General features: G+C 44.6%; 1 protein-coding gene across 1 annotated transcript; it reads left to right on the forward strand.

Annotated features, from left to right (window-relative positions):
- Nucleotides 1-2: 2 nt before the first annotated feature.
- On the forward strand, nucleotides 3-14516 carry tdrd12 (tudor domain containing 12; the record flags this gene model as incomplete). The annotated part of the gene is made up of 35 exons (XM_079163443.1): nucleotides 3-75; nucleotides 335-387; nucleotides 903-1067; nucleotides 1162-1298; nucleotides 1510-1629; nucleotides 1753-1808; nucleotides 1943-2028; nucleotides 2179-2341; nucleotides 2894-2999; nucleotides 3530-3595; nucleotides 3669-3720; nucleotides 3891-3961; nucleotides 4887-4949; nucleotides 5122-5182; nucleotides 5714-5830; nucleotides 5918-6100; nucleotides 6210-6363; nucleotides 6786-6913; nucleotides 7021-7212; nucleotides 7340-7468; nucleotides 8006-8123; nucleotides 8250-8389; nucleotides 8501-8718; nucleotides 9419-9500; nucleotides 9594-9781; nucleotides 10017-10224; nucleotides 10535-10627; nucleotides 10785-10945; nucleotides 11024-11287; nucleotides 12374-12435; nucleotides 12702-12750; nucleotides 12920-13033; nucleotides 13992-14145; nucleotides 14229-14289; nucleotides 14431-14516. The coding sequence occupies 35 exons, from the start codon at nucleotides 3-5 to the stop codon at nucleotides 14502-14504; spliced, it is 4161 nt and encodes a 1386-aa protein (XP_079019569.1). The 3' UTR covers nucleotides 14505-14516.
- Nucleotides 14517-19435: the final 4919 nt, after the last annotated feature.

Genomic DNA, 19435 nt, shown 5'->3' on the forward strand with positions numbered 1-19435 from the left:
GAATGAAGAGCTCCTCCCTCTTTTTGGCTTTGAGGCCGATTCACCTGCTGCTCCCGTCCAGAAGCTCACACACAGGTACGATTTACGGATTAAATTATACGGAGATCAAACAGGAAAAAATACTAAACTTCGCTAAAATGAACACCTGACAAATTCGGCTTCACCCAGGTGCATTTTAAGTGCTAGTTTTGTCGTGAAACAAGTGTAACGACGCCGGTAAGCTAACGTTAGCTAACATTAGCTAGCATACAGGCGCGAGGGGGTGTAGGCTCGTGTGCAAAGACCGCTAACTAATCTCTGAGTTAGTTAACTAACTAGTTGTGTTTTCTTTCAGAGTCGATTGAGGAAAGACAAACAAATACCATGCTGAACATCTCCATTATGACAGTAAGTGGTGAAGAGTATATATATTTATATATATTTGTATTTATCTAATGGATTAAAGTTAACGGTTGACACGTTAATTAGTGCGCGTGCTGCCAGTCGACGCCATGACGCAGTTCAGACAGACGTTAGAAGGACTTTCGGGGGTTTCTTCATGTTATTTATATATTTTTTAAATGTCTTATCAATTTATTAACTCTTGATGTTGAACGTTGCATCATGAGGTCACAGTTTAGCGCGTGCGTTGCCTCTTATTGACACGTTTCTACTAAGGTTATCAAATGTAAATAAAGCTTCCTCTGTGATGAGGCACAACAACCAAACATATATATATATTTATATAAATTATGTTTTATTTTATATAAACAATCAAACAGCCAAACATAGGGAGCAAAAGGCCATTAAAGTCCTGAAGGCACCAGGACAATCCTCAGTGAATGAATCTAGAGAGAGTTTATCTGTACAAGTGGACCCGGTTCTGGTGCCTCCGGTGTGACGGTCCTCTCTGGTCTCTGCAGGTTGAGAGCCCGTCCTGCCTCTGGGGTCGGGTTGTTCGGGGTCCCGGCGGTGACGTGGAGACCACAGACCAGTACGACAGACTGCTGGCTCAGATGAACCTCTTCTACCACGACGTGACTCAGGACCTGCTCAAGCTGAAGCCCACGTCGCTAGAGGAGGGGCAGGTAGAGCAGCACCTGCCTTAGTTCTTACACACCTGGTCCTGGTCTTGGTCTTGGATGTGGACTGGAATGCGTGTGTTGCTGTGCTTCCTCTCAGGTGTGTGTGGTGTACTGGTCGGTGATGAAGTCGTGGTGTCGGGCCGTGGTGGAGTCCATCATCATGGACTCGGTGTCCTGTCAGGTTCGCTGCCTCCTGGTGGACCACGGAGGGCGACTCGTCGTCCCCTCAGACCAGTAAGACCAGAACTGTACCAGTCCTCCTCCACACAGCACCACCGCTGCCATTTTAACACATTCGCCCAAATACAGGACTGTTTTGTGGGGCTGTGATGGAGCGCTACCCACCGCACACGCAAACGACGATGTGAAAGAGTCTGTAGACCCGAGCGACGTTTGTGTGGCTGTGCCGTTTGATTCTTAACTTTGGTGTTTGTCGTCTCACAAGGATCCGAATCGCGATGCAGACCTTCCTCCAGGTGCCCTTCTGGGTGAGGAGGTTCCAGCTGGCGGGAATCAATCCAACAACCCTGCGGGTGTCCGTCCACGAGGAGAAGGCGAAGCTCATGTAAGACGAGCTCGCTGCTCACGACTGAACTGTCGATGTGTTTTTGAATCACAATAGAATCGTAATAGTGTCTCCTCAACCCACTTTATGTCCTCGTGATGCGTTTGTTCTTGTCCTCTGCAGTCCGTCCTCTCAGTGGGACAGCTCTGCTACACTCTACCTGCACAACCTGCTGCAAGGTGAGCAACATGCTCCTCGTGTCTCTACATGTGACCTCTTAGAAGACAGCGTGCGACGTGTCCTGAGCTGCTGCTGCGCTCACACCGATGTTTAAAAAAAGGAGTCACTTTGAAAGTTTGCTTCCTTCCATCAGCGTCGACTCTGACGGAGGCCGTGTTGCTCGATTCCGAGTCAGACTGCACCGCCGTCGAGCTCTACCTGACCATCGGGAACGTCAAGGTGAACTTTGAGCCCACAGTTTAGGATTCAACAAGTCACACTAGCTCAAACATTTAGTCTGACACAAAGCTTTAGACACGCATGAATATGACGTAAGATCACACACGAGATGATCATTTAACAGTTTGTGTATTTTTTTTATTTTCTCAGATCTGTGCGAACGACGATCTGGTGGCCAAGAAGTTTGCGTATTACAGCGGCGGTCTGGACGAGGTGGACCAACTTCCCGTCATGTTGTCCTCCAGCATCTTAACCCAAAGCGCCCGCTCGACCTCAAACAAGCCGACGGCACAAACATCCCAACCAGCTCCCGGTAAGAGACGCACAGATGTGACTTCCTGTTCAGCTCCACACAGACCCGTTACAGACATGAAAAGTGAAGCCGATGCTTCATGTGTTAAACCTGCATTCTCTCTAGTGACCACCAGGGGGCGACTCCTCTGGTTGTATAGAAGTCTATGAGAAAATGACTCTACTTCTCTCTTGATTTATTACCTCAGTAAACATTGTAAACATGAGTTTATGGTCTCAATCTCTAGTTTCAAGTCTTCTTCAATACAGCATGATGTTCATTTAGTAAATGATGGTCCATTTAGAGTCACACAGACCATAAAGCAGGGGATGCTTTAGGGGCGGGGCTACACAGTGATTGACAGGTCTCTATGTCACTCCTCCTCAGTCCAGATATGGTCACTTTCGCTCACTTGTTGCATAAAAACAAGATGGCGACGGCCAAAACGCCGACCTCGAGGCTCCAAAACATACTTACAGGTTTAGACTTTGGTTCCTCCTCGACGCAGCAGCTCTGGTCCGTTATATCTTGTCGGTTTGCTGCACTGACGTCTGGACTGATGCTTGTTTTCAGCTCTTTCTTCCAGCTTGGATTCTGCGGTCGGAGCCTCTCTGCTGCTCCAGAGACCACAACATGAGCCGAAGACCTCTGAGCCAGACGCTGCTGCTGCTGCAGAGAGGTGAGCGCACATCTGGTTCAGTCCAGATGTTCACTGTTGAGCAGAGACGATGGTCCAGATGAGATCTGTCATCATTTACTGAAAACATTTATTTCACTACTTTGTTTGCTTACGTCTGTAGATTTCTAAATTCATCAAAAGTTACATTACATAATGCCTCATTTGCATATTTAAACATAACTTGTCAGTAAACTTGTAATACTTAATCCTCTTAATGTGAGTGATGAAGTGGTGAAGGTTCATGGTGATCTCTATGAGTTCATGTGTTGACCCTCTTCACCTGTAGAGTCTCTGAATGTCTGTAATGAACTAAACGTCTCTTTAAAGGACGTTTTCTCTGAATGAGTTTGTTCTCAGACTCTGATGATAAATCTTCAGCAGCTCTTACACACACCAAACTTTACACGTTCACTCCTCTCTATGTGCTGAAGGTTCACACAGAGGAGTTAGTTCACACAGCACTCAGAGACTCTTTTATAACGTTGTTGTTCACCTGATGTGTCTCCTCTTAACTCTGCTCTCATGTTCAGTGACTCGTCGGAGGAAACAGACTCGTCTCTAGCTGCAGCTCTGACCAACGACCTCAGTCTGTTCAGGTGAGAAACACCTCAGTCACATGGTCTCCTGTGATTGGCTGAGACCAACAGCACGTCTCCTGTCCCCTCACAGGTTCCTGAAGTTTCTGAATCCTGGCAGCAGCTACCAGCCGGCGGCTCCCACCGTGAGTACATACAGGAAGTGTTTCTACCACGTAATCTTTGGGCTGTGAGCGATACCAACAGGGCTCTAGACTCCTGGAGTTCAGACTAATGTGCTGCTGGTTTGGTCAGTAATTCCTGAACAATGATTCTGGATCCAAAAGCTTTTTTTTTTGTGTATTTTTTTTTACAGCATGAAGAGCTACAAGACGGTGGTCCTGAAGAGACGACTGCAGCCTCCAGCAGCTGCTCAGGACAGGAAGTGTACGCTGCCGACAACTCCTTCACCTGTTCAGTTCACCGACTAAAGGCCCGTTCAGACACGATGAGGAGCTCCTCCGTCATCTAACGCTTCACATCAGTTATAACCTCAGGAGAGTCAGTGAGACTCATTAAACTCACTAAACATCCATAAATACAATAAAATAAATGAATAATAATAGTTTGAAAGACGCTCCGTAACTTAAAAAATAGAATAAAAATGTAAAAGAATAGAATTAAAAGCTATAATAACAGTAATAGTAGTAAAACAGTGTGAAATAATACTATATTGAATATATTTAAATACACCAAAATAAGTGATAAATACAATAAATTAGAACTTTCAACTTAAATACAATAAAATGAGTGAATAGAATAATAAAGCATTCTTAATGAAAGGCCTGTCTGAATATTTAGCTTTTCAGTTGATGTTTAAAGAACCAGTTTGTACCTGTAGCTGATGTTACAGCAGCCTATTGGATGAACTCTTGTTCTCCAGTTTAGTTGTTCAAAGTTTCCCGTAAAAGTAAAATGTCACACGTAGCTGATTAAGAATTAAATAAAGTAGAAAGTTAAGCAGCTCTTCCACAAAGAAAAACACAGAGATCTGTTTTAAAATACGTCGTTTAAATTACAGGAGAACCAGAGAGTCTTAAACCTTTAACTGATGAGATCAGAACGTCACCGTCTTCATCCCACCTGAGTTAGCGGACCGTTGCTCTACTTTATGAACCAAACCTCTGCTTTATGTTCAGTGTTTCTGGTGTTTTGTCAGCAGAATAAGTGGAGCTGCAGGTGTTTGTGAGAGCAGTCGGGCAGATGAAGAAACGAGGTACATTAAACTCACATCTGTTACAGCATCGCTACGTCACGGCTGTAAACGTTCACAGAGTTTCTTCTTCTTCTTCGTTGTTTTTATTTCGAGTAGATCGGTGGAGTCGGGACTCCCAGAGAAGACGTGGAGCAGGGAAGAGGACTGGGCCTGTTCACGGTGAGCTGAGGAAGCAGCTAGTTCAGTTCAAATAGAAAGAGTCATAAACTAACTATATGCAAACGAGGCTAAATGTCTGTAGGTTTGTAAACTATTAGTTTATCTTCTGGAGGTAAGAACACCTTTCAACACTGACGCTGTTCAAGGTCTCTGATCTGAACTGTGTCTGAAGTCTTTTAGAGTGGTTGAACCCGGAGCCCCTGAACCCCGACCCCGACGCTGCAGACGACGCGGTAGGTTTTCTCTTCTGGTTGTTTGAGCTGCTTGAGTCAGTTTAGTGAGCTAGATGATGGACTAAGAACATGAATTCGGTTCATGTCGTCTGCTGTGAAAAGCACCACCTCAGCTTCTTTTCACACAAGTTTTCTCTCCATTAAAGTTATTATTTAGCAGCGTTTCCACCAAGAGGTTCCTGGTGTTTCTAGTCCTGGAGCTGCTCATGAAGGAGTTAAAATGTTCCTTCAGCTCATTGTTGTCCACGTTTCCATCGTGTCTGTAGATTTGGTAAATTAGTCCGCTGAAGTAGTGTGTTCGACCAATCAGTGACGGTCATCCCGGAAACTTCCTGCACTTACAGATAGTAGTGATGAAGATCTGGGAAATGTAAAGAATTGACCTAAACTGTCGATGATTTGAGGCAAAATTGAAAAGAAAGAAAAAGTGTGTCATCAGCAACCTCATGTGATCCCAGAATGCACCGCAGCACGTTTAATAATGTACTGTCTCGTGTGTCTTTGGTTCTCCGGCCTCCTGACCGTCCTCAGGCTGCTCCCAGTGATCCCAGTGATCCCAGGAGGACTGGGATTCTGGTGCACTCTGCCCTCCCAGTGGAGCCCTGCAGCAGCCTGGACGACGCCCCCATCACGGACACTCTCCGCCGGGTAAACGACAAACAATGTGCTCCGACACGTTTAAAACTCTTGACGTGCTTTGAGCTGAGTCTGACCCGGCGGCCGCTCTGCCTCCAGGTGATGAAGAAGCAGTACGGCGCTCTGTCTCCAGCTGACCGGTACAGCTGGCCAGCTGTGGCCCGAGGATGCAGCACCGTCATCGTCTCCCACAACGCCGACCGGCCTCTCAGCTACCTCGCCCCGCTCCTCACCCACGTCCTGCTCAACTCCATCTTCACCTCCCTCACCTCCAGCGCGGGGGTGAGAACATCGTTAATGCATCGATTCAGATCATTTGATTCAATCATTTGATCGACTGTGCTGTCGTTATTGCTGTAAGAGGGGTGGTGCTTTCTGTTGTGACCTCCAGCCCATAGTGGTGCTGCTGTGTCCGGGCTGGGAGAAGGTCCAGGCGGTGTACGACCTTCTGGAGGAGATGAGAGTTGCCTCAGTCCTCCACCCCGTCATCCTGCTGCTGGGCACCGGCAAAGACGAGGCCAAGGCCGTCAGGATCCCCAAAAACTGTGAGTCATCTCAGTCCACTAGTGGTCCCTGCTAGAGATGACTCAACATTTGTGAATTTATTACGGAAATCCCCATAATGCATTTATTATCTCCGCCAGGAGATAATGTATTCGGCCGTGCATGTTTGTGCATCTCTGCGTCTGTCCACAGCTAATCTCACATACTGCTTGACCCATCAGCAGAGTGTTTTTGCTCAAAGACCTCTCGTGGTTGCAGTGCTTCACACTGTTTGAAAACATGTTTTTTATGGTCATAGACCAGATTGGACAGCAGAGTCCTGTGGTGTTTGGCTAAAGTGGCTAATACAGCTAAAAGAAGCATCAAACGGTCAACGTGAAGCAGTGAACCTCAGTTCAGCTGCACAGTTGTGTGTTGTAATCAATCAGTCAGACGTTCTGACGTCTCTGTGTGTTGTGACCAGGCCTGCTGTTAGTGACCACTCCCTTCAGTCTGGTCCGGCTGCTGTCCTGCCACTGCTTCCTGTTCCTGCGTCTCTACCACCTCGTGCTGGACGAGGCCGACCAGCTCTTCACTCTCGCTCCGGATCAGGTGACCGTCTGCGCCTCATTCACACTCGACATCATCTCATGAATACATTCATTTATCTTTTGTCTTTTCTACGCATTTTCTGTAAACGACGGACGTTCTCCTGTTAGATGGCGACCATTTTGCAGCATTTCCAGAAGGTGACCTCCAGCGAGGAGAACGCTTCCTGTCCTCAGCAGCTCGTCGCCGTGGCCAAAAGGTGGACCGGTCACATGGAGGGTTTGGTAGCCAATCACATGCCGTACCCGTGCATTGTCATGACCGTCCCCGGGGAAGCTGCTCTCTATGGTAACGTTCAGCAGGTCAGTCTCAGTGAATCACAGCTTTATGTTCACTGGAGGGTTTTAAACCCGTTCCTGTAACATGAGCAGACTTAAAGCTCAGCTGTAAGTTGTGATGTGTGCTGAGAATCTCTTTGTCTTCCTGCAGATCGTCCTCATGACTCTGGAGAGCAGCAAGGTCTCGGTGCTGTTGGGCGCGTTGGATTTCAACCCCGACGTCGGCCAGAAGACTCTGATCGTAGCCAACTCGTCTCAGGAGGTTGAAGACGTGTTCAAGGTGATGCTGAGGCTCCAGGTTTAGATTTTCTCCATCAACTCCTTTAAGTCAAGCCGGCTGATCAAATAGTTCCGTCTGTATCACGCGCTCTACAAGAATGTGAGTGAGCTCAGCTGAGAGGTCGCGTCCTGTCGAGTACAGAGCGGAGATTCTTCTTCACTGACTCATGTTTGATAAATAATTGACGACAAAACACTTTAAGAATCGCATTGATTGCACAGACTGGATCCTCATGAGACGGGAACATCGGGAACAACAAATCTGTGTTTAACTCGACAGGAGGAGCGCTAGCTAACGTTAGCTGTTAGCTGCTAACACTAAGTATCGGGCGAAGGTAAATTATTATGTTACCGTGATGTGTTCAAAAGTAACGATGAATAATGAATCCAGTTGTTTTGAAGATGTGTTCACAGCAACATGAAATAGATATTATATAGAGTGAAATGTGACCTCTCCTCTCTTCAGTGCACCGATTGTGGAAAGAGAAACCAAAGCGCTGTCCTTCTTGAGCTAACCGGTGTCGTTTCCACTCCTCAGGCCGTGAGCAACAGATCAGCATTCTGCCTCAAGACCCACGAGGGGTTAACGCACCAGTTTGACTTCGTCACCCAGCAGTGGAGGAAAGACATCGGGCCCGGAACTCATGTCATTCTGGGTAAACTCAACATATATATATTTCCACCCGACAGCGTAGATCAGTAAATACAGAGAACATCATCAACAGTAAAGACTTTCAGGTCCGTTCACTGAACATGTGACTCACGCTGTGTTTGGCCTCTAGTGACCACCACCGAGTGTGTGAGGTGTCTGGGAGTCAGAGACGCCACCTGCGTCGTCCACTACGGCTTCCCCGCTTCACCCAAACTTTTCGGCGGCCGGCTCTCCTTTATGGCCGAGAACTTCAGAAACCTCTCTGAGCGAGTGAGAACAGAAACTCAACATTCAGTGTCCACGTTCGCAGCTGAAAGGTGAACTCTGTTATTATTATTATTATATATTATTATGTATTTGTTTGCCAAGGTTTCCTCCGAGGACCAGACGAGGAGCCTCCCTCGTCCCACCAGGTCGGTGCTGCTGATCTCTGAGAGGAACGCCTGCCACGTGGTCGGGGTTCTGCGTTACCTGAGGAGAACCAATGCCCCGCTGCCCCCCGAGCTGCTGGCCTTCGCTCAGGGGGTCCACGTGGCCCGGGAGGACCAGAAGACCAACAGGCCTCTCTGCAGCTACCTCAAGAGCTTTGGAGTCTGCAGGTCAGCTTCTACTCTGTGCTTCATGTTGTGATGTTTGTGTTGAATGAGCTGAACCTTTAATCCTTAGTTTCTAATCTGTAAAGACCAGAAATCTGCAGCTCAACCATGTAGAGACGCACCGATTCATATTTTCTTTTACATTTTTAGAAGTCTGACCGTTTCTTTCTTCCTACAACTATAATTTACAGTCGGGGGAAACAATCGATTCGTGATTCTCTCTTCAACGATTACGACTCGATGCAGTAAACTCAATAATCGGAACATTTCAAACTCAGTTCTGATCGCCTGAAACTATTCTGTGACATCGGGCTGTCCGTTATTAACCGCTGCCCCTGAACGCAGCAGACGTAATACACGTACGTCATGTTTACGTGCTAAGCTAAGCTAAATGCTAGCAGAGGTTTGGTTGAGTCTGAGCAGACGAATATGGAGACGATCCGACCGTCTGTGTGAGCTTCCCGTCCCCACACACACACACACACACACACACACACACACACACACACACACACACACACACACACACACACACACACGCTGATCTGCACTGTTACATGAATGCTCCCCCTTGTGTTCAATGTCAGAACTGCATGTATAAATTCACCTTGTGTTTCCCTCAAAGATCAAACAAACCAACTACATTAAGGCTCCAACAACTGGTTTAGATGTGATGTGTGTGTGTGTGTGTGTGTTTGTGCAGAGACAGCAGTGTGTGTCCCGACCGTCACAGATTCATCCCCAAACTGGACCAGTCGGTGCTTCCTGCCTCCGGAGTCATAGAAGTGAGGACCGTCACCTCTTTGTCTCTAGTGTCTCTACCGTAGTGTCGTCCTCTGCTGCACCAAACCAAACGTTTTCTCACACGATGCTCTCAGGTGGTGCCTCTCTACATCAAGACGGCGTCGGTGTTCTACGGCCGCGTCGTCCAGAAGGAGGACGGAGGAGGAGGATGGGGGAGCGTGGCGTCTGGGATGACGGCTTACTACGCCGACAGGAAACCCGGAGCCGAGGAGGTGCTGGAGGGAGGCTTCTACGCCGTGCAGGAGGACCAGGTCTTCCACAGGTCGGACATCTACCAGCTGGTTCAGGATGTTTTTAGATGTAGTTTAGTCTCTTTTTAAAGCTCGATAGCAGAACTTTGGACTTTCATCCTTCATCTGAATGTTTCTTTATCTGGAGCTTTTGTAGGATTTCTGCCAAAGCTTCCACCATCGTCCTAGCTGCTGCTGCTCCATCACTTTGTGCTGTCCACCCTTTATTTTATTTAGCCTTAACACCACTGTGTGCTCCCCGGCCAGGGTGAAGGTCCTGTCCGTCCCAGACAGAGGCGACCGGCTGTTCTTCAGCGCCTTGGTCCTCTTCGTTGACGTGGGAAAGGAGGAGGAGGTGAAATCCCATCAGATCCTCCAGCTCCCGGAGCGCTTCCACTCTCTGCCCGGCCAGGCCGTGGAGATCGTCGTCTGCCGGGTCAAACCCATCGACGCCGAGGCCGACTGGCACCCCAAGGTTCTCCTGCTCTCCAACACTTCACCGCTATTTCTGAGTTTTTACCTCTTATTTATCTACCAACAGCTGGAAACAAACAGTTTGTCACAGGGCGTCTTTAAAGCCCACTAACGGCGACCTCGTGACTGTTCAGATTAGTAAACAGCCTAAAAGACAGCCAGCATGAAATCTGCAGGTGTCACTGCTCATGTGTGTGGCTCCTCCGGTCCCGGACGTTGTGCCCTTGAGCAGAAACATCCGTCCTGTGAAACAACACAAGCAGCCGCGTGGTGCTCGTGTGATCGATGGAACACTTGTTTTTGGATCTCAGGTCACCAGAGCGATCAACCAGAAGATCCGAGGTCTGCAGCACCGAGCCAGAGCCGTGTTCAGTCTGGGAAACACGGTGTTTGTTGATCCCATGGTGAGTTTATAACCTGCTTCAGTCAGTGTGTTACTGATTCACAAATATGGGATATAGATATTTTTATGTATATATATATATATATACATATGAAGTATGTTGGACTGGACTGTTTTGGTGCAGTTGGCTCCACAAAATAATGGATTTCTTCCCCCAGGTGCGTGTGACCCAGGTTCCAGGTATGAAGACTGTGATCAATGAGCACAGCGTGCAGTCAGAGATCCTGAACACTGGGATGGGAACCAGCAACCCGGAGCATCTGGACCTGCTGAGGGCGCTCTGCCAGGAGGACGAGGAGGCGGAGGCTCACATCTCTGAGTAAGGAAACACTGGAGCGGTGGGTACGCAACAATGTCGGACACCGAGACCAATGAAGCGCTGCTCTGTTGTCCGTAGGTCGGGGGATGGGCCGGCGGCTCTGGAGGTCCGGATCAAAGCCGAGGTGGAGGTTCTGGCTGAAGCCGTGAGAGCGGCCGAGGCCGGTCGGCTCGCTGACCTTCCTCTCCTCGAGCCGCTGAGTCCGGTCTCTCCGACGATCCGGTCTCCGGTCCCGGCGCCGCCGGGACCTGAACTCCACCCGGTTCCAGCGTGCGATCAGAAAACCCCGCTGGACCGCCGGGCTGCTGTCGGACAGAGAGACGCCCACACAGCTGATCTGAAGTCAGTGTCTTCATTCTGACATAAATAAGTTGGTCATTATTTAGGCTTCAGAGATTTAGGATCACATGTTCCAACAATCGTTCAACCTGCATGCGTCTTCGCTTTCATCCTATTTAATATTACATTTCCTCTTAATGCCGTCGTTACACGGTCGTGTTGTAAATGTAGCCGATGACGTAGAGCAGAGGATTCCATTACAGTTCAACGAGAGAATGTCTTCATGCAAACATCGTTAATCAGCCAACCGTTGTGTTAACGTCTGAATGTCAGCGACTGACTGTCAAATCAAATAAAGAAAGTTCAAATGAAATACAGCTCAACAATATTTATTGTCAGAATTCAAATTGAACTGGATGAATTATAAATAAAACATAAATAAATAAATGTTCTTCTCTTGTTTCAAGTAACATGAACTGTGTTAAAGAATAAATTACATAAAGCTTTTTAACATAAAGTCATTTCAGTAAAATGAACTGAACCGCAGCTTTAAACTCAGGTGTGAAGTGATGTCACTCAAAACAGCTGGAATATAATATTCTCCTCTTCTAAAAAGATAAATCAGTGTTCAGAGACTTTATGTGTTTATTAAACCTCGTGTTTCAGCTCTGTTCTCTGTTCACAGCTTAGTTTTAGAGTGAATTCATGTGTTGATCACATCGAGTCTGAGTTTGATCTGAAGAGTTCTTTGTCTCGTAGCGACGCTTCATATTAACGCTTTTATTAATCGGAACATATGAGACACACTGGTTTTAAACTGTCCGTAGGAAGAATGAACATTTAAGAGTGTTTATTATTGGTTAAAGTCTCTCTGGTCTCGTTGTCCACTTTCCTCTTTTTAGAGAACGTCATGTGAAATAACTTCTCTGACTCACGTAACACTCATTTTCTGACTACTCGGTCTCTCTCGCTCGTCTCTCCCGTTAAAAATTAAATTATATTAAATAGTTTAGTCACACAATTCTCACACAAACTGTCACAGATGTTAAAGGTATCCGGACCTTCAGCTGGAAGTCCCTCAGTGGGATTCACGTGGTTCTGGTCCACATGTAGAACTGAACCGAAGCTGTTTTTATTTTTGACTCTCAGGATCGGAGATGAAGGAGAACTTCTCCCAGAGACCAGACCGGCTGCTCATCTCAACCCCGGAGGTGAAAATAACAAAATAATAATAATAGTCTTCACTTCAGTACGAGTCGTAGACCGTCACAGAAGCATGTTGATCACGTAGAATATGAAATATAAAGATAATTACTCATAAATCACACTTTATGTTATTGTGTCTGTCTGTGTGTCTCTCTGTTGAGAGATTGCTGTTGATCGTCTCTGCTTCAATTAAAATGAAAAGTGAAAACAGTCTGGTTTCTGAACCTGAGTAACGTTGTGGTTGATAATCTGGACCTTTGTGTCGGCTCAGGTGTTGCTGCAGGAGACGATCAGCAGGACGGTGACGACTCCACGGAAAGGTACAAAGTGGATATTAGAAGGAAACTCACTGAGGGCACAATTTAGTTTTTGTCACGGTTACTTTCATATAAAAAGGCAGCGCAGGTTTGATTTTGTCTGAGCTTTCACACAGCAAAATGAGCACGATACGTCTCCTTTAGACGTTAACCGTCGATGTGTTTTTTTTAGTTTCCATCCTCCGGCCCGTTGGTACCAGAAGTCCAACTGCGTCATCGTGACGGTGAAGCTGAGGAACCCGGAGAGCCAGCGCTGTGACTTCTACCCCGACAGAGTCGTCTACAGGTCTGTGAGGAGCAGACCGATCGCTCACTGCACACCACATCCTCCATTCAGAGGAGCTTCTAATCCAGAGCGCTTCACACCAACATCCTCCATTCAGAGGAGCTTCTTATCCAGAGCGCTTCACACCAACATCCTCCATTCAGAGGAGCTTCTTATCCAGAGCGCTTCACACCGGCGGGAGCGGTTCGTACATGTTCGTCTGTTTGTGAATGAAAACTCTCGTTTCTGACGCATCACACAGTTCAGGTTCCTCGTCCATAAAGTCCGTTCAGTTCTACTCGCTAAGACGTTTGCCACTAAAGTCGTCGTTGGGGTTAGAGTGTGCCCCCTGTTGTGGGTGGGTCCTGTCACATGCTGAGTCAGAGCATAGTTATCAAGGACACCACATAGTTCTATAGACCCTCTGTCACACATCAGCAAAGGACCGCCGTCAATAGGCCATTACGCACACAGTCAGTCCGTAAAATCATCTCCAAAATCGGATAAACACACATCCTCAAAGGACCGCTGTCAAACTATGGAGGACCGCTGTCATTCGGCCCATAACGCACTCTGCACACCCGTCAAATTGTCTCCAAAATTGGAAAAACAGACAACCGCAAAAGACCGCTGTCATAGCGTGACTTCTTCCAGGGTCCCCCACAGCCCCATACAAGCCTCTCACAGAGTCCCACTAGTCCCACACCTGCATCCAGCATGCTCCAGCCCCCCCCCCAAAGAGGCCTCCATCACTAAAACACACACCCTGGATTTTTTCTAAGTGTCCTCTCTCTCTCTCTCTCTCTCTCTCTCTCCTCTCTCTCTCTCTCTCTCTCTCTCTCTCTCTCTCTCTCTCTCTCTCTCTCTCTCTCTCTCTCTCTCTCTCTCTCTCTCTCTCTCTCTCTCTCTCTCTCTCTCTCTCTCTCTCTCTCTCTCTCTCTCTCTCTCTCTCTCTCTCTCTCTCTTTCTCTTTCTTCAGTTGCAGAGTGAACGGTCGGGCCTACAGAGCCGACCTCCAGCTCCACGGTCACATCTCTGCTGAGCGGTGCTGCTGGGAGATGAAGTCCAACGAGCCGGTCCTCAGACTGGTGAAACAGCAGCAGGGCTCCTGGGAGAGGCTCGTGAAGAACAGGGTACTGGACTCACTTTATGTTCCAGACCAGCAGAGATGGATTTTAAAGTCCACCATTAAACTCAAGTTCATTTCTTTCCTCAGAATATCTTCGTGAGTTACGACATGGAGCACGTTGAAGAGGACGAAGACGGAACCTCCGATGGTGAGAACCACACGGAGAACCTGAGAACCTGAGCATTTAACAGTGTCGTGTGTGTGATGTTGAGGAGAATGAGTCGTCTTTGATGTCTGCTGTCCGGCTGTGTTGAAGTGACGTCTGTTCTTTTCCCGGTTTGGTCTTCAGGACCGTGTTTTGTCGAGGACACGGGAAAGGACAACCGGTACGTGAACTCTGAGAGCGGCAGCGAGAGCGACTGAAGACGAACGACAAAACCACTAAACCCGAACTATTCAGGTTTACGTTTACGGTCCTCTAGCAGAAAGCCAGATGGAATAAGACGTTTACAAAACTCACATCGCCCGATATTTAAATCCTAAATACGCCTGAAGGTGATTCACAGTCGGAGTGTCACGATTCTCCAAACCCACGATTTGATTTCTGCTTTAAACTTTCCTTGTTGGTCTCTGGAGTCTTGATTGGTAAAGATCAACAGATCTTTGTTTTTATGCCCTGACAGCTGTTTGTATTTACTTTAATAGATACGCGGTATCAAGTGTCGTACAGCCGCCATATGTTTAGGGGAATGTTCCACGCTTAGGTCGTACGGTCTCATTTAAATTCGGGTAAATGTAACTTATTATACTTTATACTGGAACCATCATAATATAGTAAATAAATACATAGATATATATAAATAGAATTGTTGTGTATTAAAATGCCAGATTGTTCTGATATCTGATCCGGCTGTTTGAGTCGGTGTCGGGCCGCTATTTCAAGTTTAAATGATTTATTTAGATTGTAATAAATAACTTATTTCACCAGTTCATCAATTGGGTATAAAGTAAAAGAGGCAACTTCACAGGATGCGACTGCTTCTGTCATCAGAGCCTCGATGGGGATAAGTAACAAGCCTTTAATGTGGGGAAGTATTTCAGTATGTTTGTATTATATTTGTGTTTTCAGCCAAACTATATTCACCCTCCAGACTTTTTAAATTCTTGTACCACGAGATTTTGGGGTATTTTGTGTCGTATGTTGTATTTCAACCCCAAAAATTAAAATCCAGTGTCCCAGGCACCCAAGCCCATGATTGAATAATTTAACTATTTCACTTCTACATTAACTTACATTAAACATGCAATAAAATACTCTACATGTCCCAAACATTACGCCACATTTACTGAGCTCACAAACTACGAGAGAGTAAAACTACACGCTGATCGGCCAGAATTTAAATATATTTGGAGAAAACCGCAGATATTCTTAGTTTTATACTTTTTGTAGAATTAGATGCTAATTTCCGACTCGTGTGATCCAAACATTTCCATTAACTCCAGAGCGTTATAAAGTCCAAAAGTCTACATTTGTTGAAACTAGAAAGATATTCACAAAATGTTCAATTTATTTTGTATAGCCCAAAATCCCAAATTGGCCTCAGAGGCAAATCTAACGAAATATTCTGCTTCCATCCATATTTGTTGGCGTTTCTTCTTTCTAGAGGAGCGTATCTGTATTAACGCAGCAGTTTAACAGATAAAAACACTATTTTTGGTACCGTTTCTAATAAGGTACTTCATTAATAATAATAGTTTATAAAAAGGTTCATGAGTTTTTACTAATGGCTTTATTAATGTTTAATTAATAATGTACTACAGATCAGTTATAAGCCATTTATAATAGCAACTTCTGGGTTGCCAGGTTGTGAAAGAAATCCTTTGCTGGTGATTATTCTTTCTAATGTAGGACGCGCGTACGTCGCGGCTTGTTTTTGATTTTGAACAAAGTCTGTTTGACGACAGCTTGCAGCTCGTTGGTTGCGAACATCGCTGGGTGTTAGTTGGCTCATTTGTATTGTTTGGCTAACAGAACTACCAGGATGCAGACAGCTTGGCGACTTTAATTTGTTTTTTGGCAAGATTGTACGTCAACGCTTGTTTTTGAGTTTGAGTTCAGTGTGTTCACATCGGTGTTCCGACGAAGGGTGTTAAGATCTGGTCCAGATCCTCTTAAAGCTCCTCTCCAGAAGTTAATTAAAGGAACAGTGTGTTAGATTTGGCGCCATCTAGTGGTGAGGCTGCAGATAGCAAGCAAAAATATCTGAGATCTACGGTGGCCCATGAGGTGGAGACGGGTACTGAAGGTTTTATTTCTTTAATAAGGAGCTCTTATCAAGACTCTGTTTTTTTTCATGAAAACGGTTGCTTTATGAAACATAAACATAGCACAAAAAGTAAGGATATTTGTGTTTGGTGGATTATTTCTTTGTTGTAACAAAGCTTCTTGGCAATAAATGTGATACCGTTGGAAAGCCTGTTTATTTCCCTTTTAAATGGTGGAACATGCATTTGTGGGATGAGCAGCAGAGCTGAGTATGTGTGTTGTGCCCATGAAACATTTGCCAAAGATTTATTGCCAAGAAGCTTTGTTACTTTTCGTCCTCCTGGGTCGCTGACACATCGTGTGTGTGTGTGTGTGTGTGTGTGTGTGTGTGTGTCTTCAGCGTGATATTAAACTATGATCTTCACGTTTAGTACCGAGTTTCGTTAGCCATCGCTACCTTTAGGTAATGCTACGTCACTGACTAGAGCTAGTGTTTGTTGATGATCGTTAGTGTTAGTTAGTAATCGTTAGTGTTCGTTAGTGTTGGTTAGTGTTCGTTAATGATCGCTAGTGTTGGTTGATGATCGTTAGTGTTTGTTAGTGTTGGTTAATGATCGTTAGTGTTTGTTGATGATCGTTAGTGTTTGTTAGTGTTCGTTAATGATAGTTAGTGTTGGTTCGTGTTCGCTAGCGTTGGTTAGTGTTGGTTAGTGTTCGTTTATGACCGTTAGTGTTGGTTGATGATCGTTAGTGTTTGTTAGTGTTGGTTGATGATCGTTAGTGTTTGTTAGTGTTGGTTGATGATAGTTAGTGTTGGTTAGTGTTCGTTAATGATAGTTAGTGTTGGTTAGTGTTCGTTAATGATAGTTAGTGTTGGTTAGTGTTCGTTAATGATAGTTAGTGTTGGTTAGTGTTCGTTAATGATAGTTAGTGTTGGTTCGTGTTCGCTAGCGTTGGTTAGTGTTGGTTAGTGTTCGTTTATGACCGTTAGTGTTGGTTGATGATCGTTAGTGTTTGTTAGTGTTGGTTGATGATCGTTAGTGTTTGTTAGTGTTGGTTGATGATCGTTAGTGTTGGTTAGTGTTCGTTAATGATCGTTAGTGTTCGCTAGCGTTGGTTATCGTTCGCTAGTGTTCGTTAATGTTTGTTAATGATCGCTAGTGTTTGTTAGTGTTTGTTGATGATAGTTAGTGTTGGTTCGTGTTCGCTAGCGTTGGTTAGTGTTGGTTAGTGTTGGTTAGTGTTTGTCCGTTCTGAGCTACTGTAGAAACATGGCGGTGCACCCTGGCGGACTCCGTGAATGGCGACCCGCTCCTACCGTAGATATAAATGTATTTACTAGTTTTAGGTCATTATACACTCATGAAAACATAGTTTTCGACGTTATATTCCATTTGTGCCAATTAATCCCCCTAAATGTTACACACTGTCCCTTTAAGGCCCAATCAAAGGGCTTTTTCTCAACCTGGCAACCTAAACGTTGCTCATAGGCTCCAATCGAAAGAAAAAAAGATTGAAAGTTAAAGGGGAAACTTGAATAAAATGTAACTTTGTTTGAAATTAATTTGGTGGTTCAAGAGTGTAAATAGTTTAAGGGCTTTAAATACTTTTGTAATCAATTGTGAGAAGAGAAGTTTGACAGGCTGACGTTTGTTTTGAGGATGTTTATGTTTAGACTGAACTGGTGACTAAAAGGATTAAATACCAGACGGACATCAGATGGATCCAGAGTGTTTATTTTAATCCTCTTTAACGCGACTGTGTGTTTTGATTTACTTGTAATTTACTGTAATCGGTTCCTTACTGTTGCTTTGAAAATCCAATAAAACAAAAGTTATTTGTTCAGTTAAGTTGTCCTTGTTTCTCTGCTGTACTTCACTGAAGTACAAGCAGAAATACTAGTGTACAAGTACTTCTGTGTGAGAAACAATCCTGCATTCACAATGTTAAATAAAAGTACATCTGGTATTATCAGCAAAAAGTTCTTAAAGTATCAAAAGTAAAAAATACTCATAATTGTTACAGAAGCATTACAGTGTGTTTAATGTTGCAGTGGATCAAGATAGAGATGATTTAACTATTTGACGTACTATATATAATAAAGTATTTTATAAGTTTGTGATTTTCTGCTACTTTATATTTCAACTTCACGGGAAATATTGTACTTTTTACGGCACTTCTTAGTTTATGAACTTAAGTTACATTTAATATTTACATTATTAGTACAAAATAAAATTCAACATATAATAAATGATTATGATTTATTATAGATTAAGCTAAAAATATATAGATAGTGGTTAAAATCAGCTCCACCTTATAAATCGGCCATGTTTTTACTTGGTATGTATATATATATATTTATATACACTGTGGTAATACTATTTTTACTTCAGTGGAAGATTTGAGTACTTCAAGCACTGCTGAAATGTAGTGAAGTAAAAGAATAAAGTGGGTTCTGAGAATCTACACTTGAATCTTCAGCACTTCCATAAAATTGTACTTTTTGAGACTTGACAAAGCTCCAGAAAGGACGTTATACTTACAGCATGTGTAAAACTGTTATAGTTATCCTTAAAATAATTGGTTATCTCGTGATGATCAGCCCTCTCGTGTAATACACCGTGCTGGTCAGTAGGGGGCAGTGTGAACCAGTTTGTTAGAAGAACACCATTAACAATGACAATCAGACAAGGCTACCGGTTTACTACGAGAAGCTACCGATAAGTAAGACTGGAGAGATTTATAATGAGTTTATTATGATACACACACCACTAGAAAAAAAGTATGGAAGCCCGTAGACGCCATAAAAGGAAAAAGATCCTGTAAGACGTTTTGGAAATTATGACGACTGATCATAATAATTAGCATCTCATAATGATGAGTTGTATCTTGGTTTGTATCTCAAAATAACAGCAAACTTAATCAAAATAATGATATATAACTAAGAATAAAAGCATTGGTCTCAATAGTTAGTTTCTCAAAATATTGAGAAACTTTCGAGTATCTCAAAACTTCAAACTCAATATTTTTATATTGTGAGTCATTTTTTATAGTTTCTCTTATTTTGAAATACTTGTTTATTATTTTT

The sequence above is a fragment of the Pholis gunnellus genome (assembly GCF_910591455.1).
Source record: "Pholis gunnellus genome assembly, chromosome: 7".
NCBI classification, from domain to species: domain Eukaryota; kingdom Metazoa; phylum Chordata; class Actinopteri; order Perciformes; family Pholidae; genus Pholis; species Pholis gunnellus.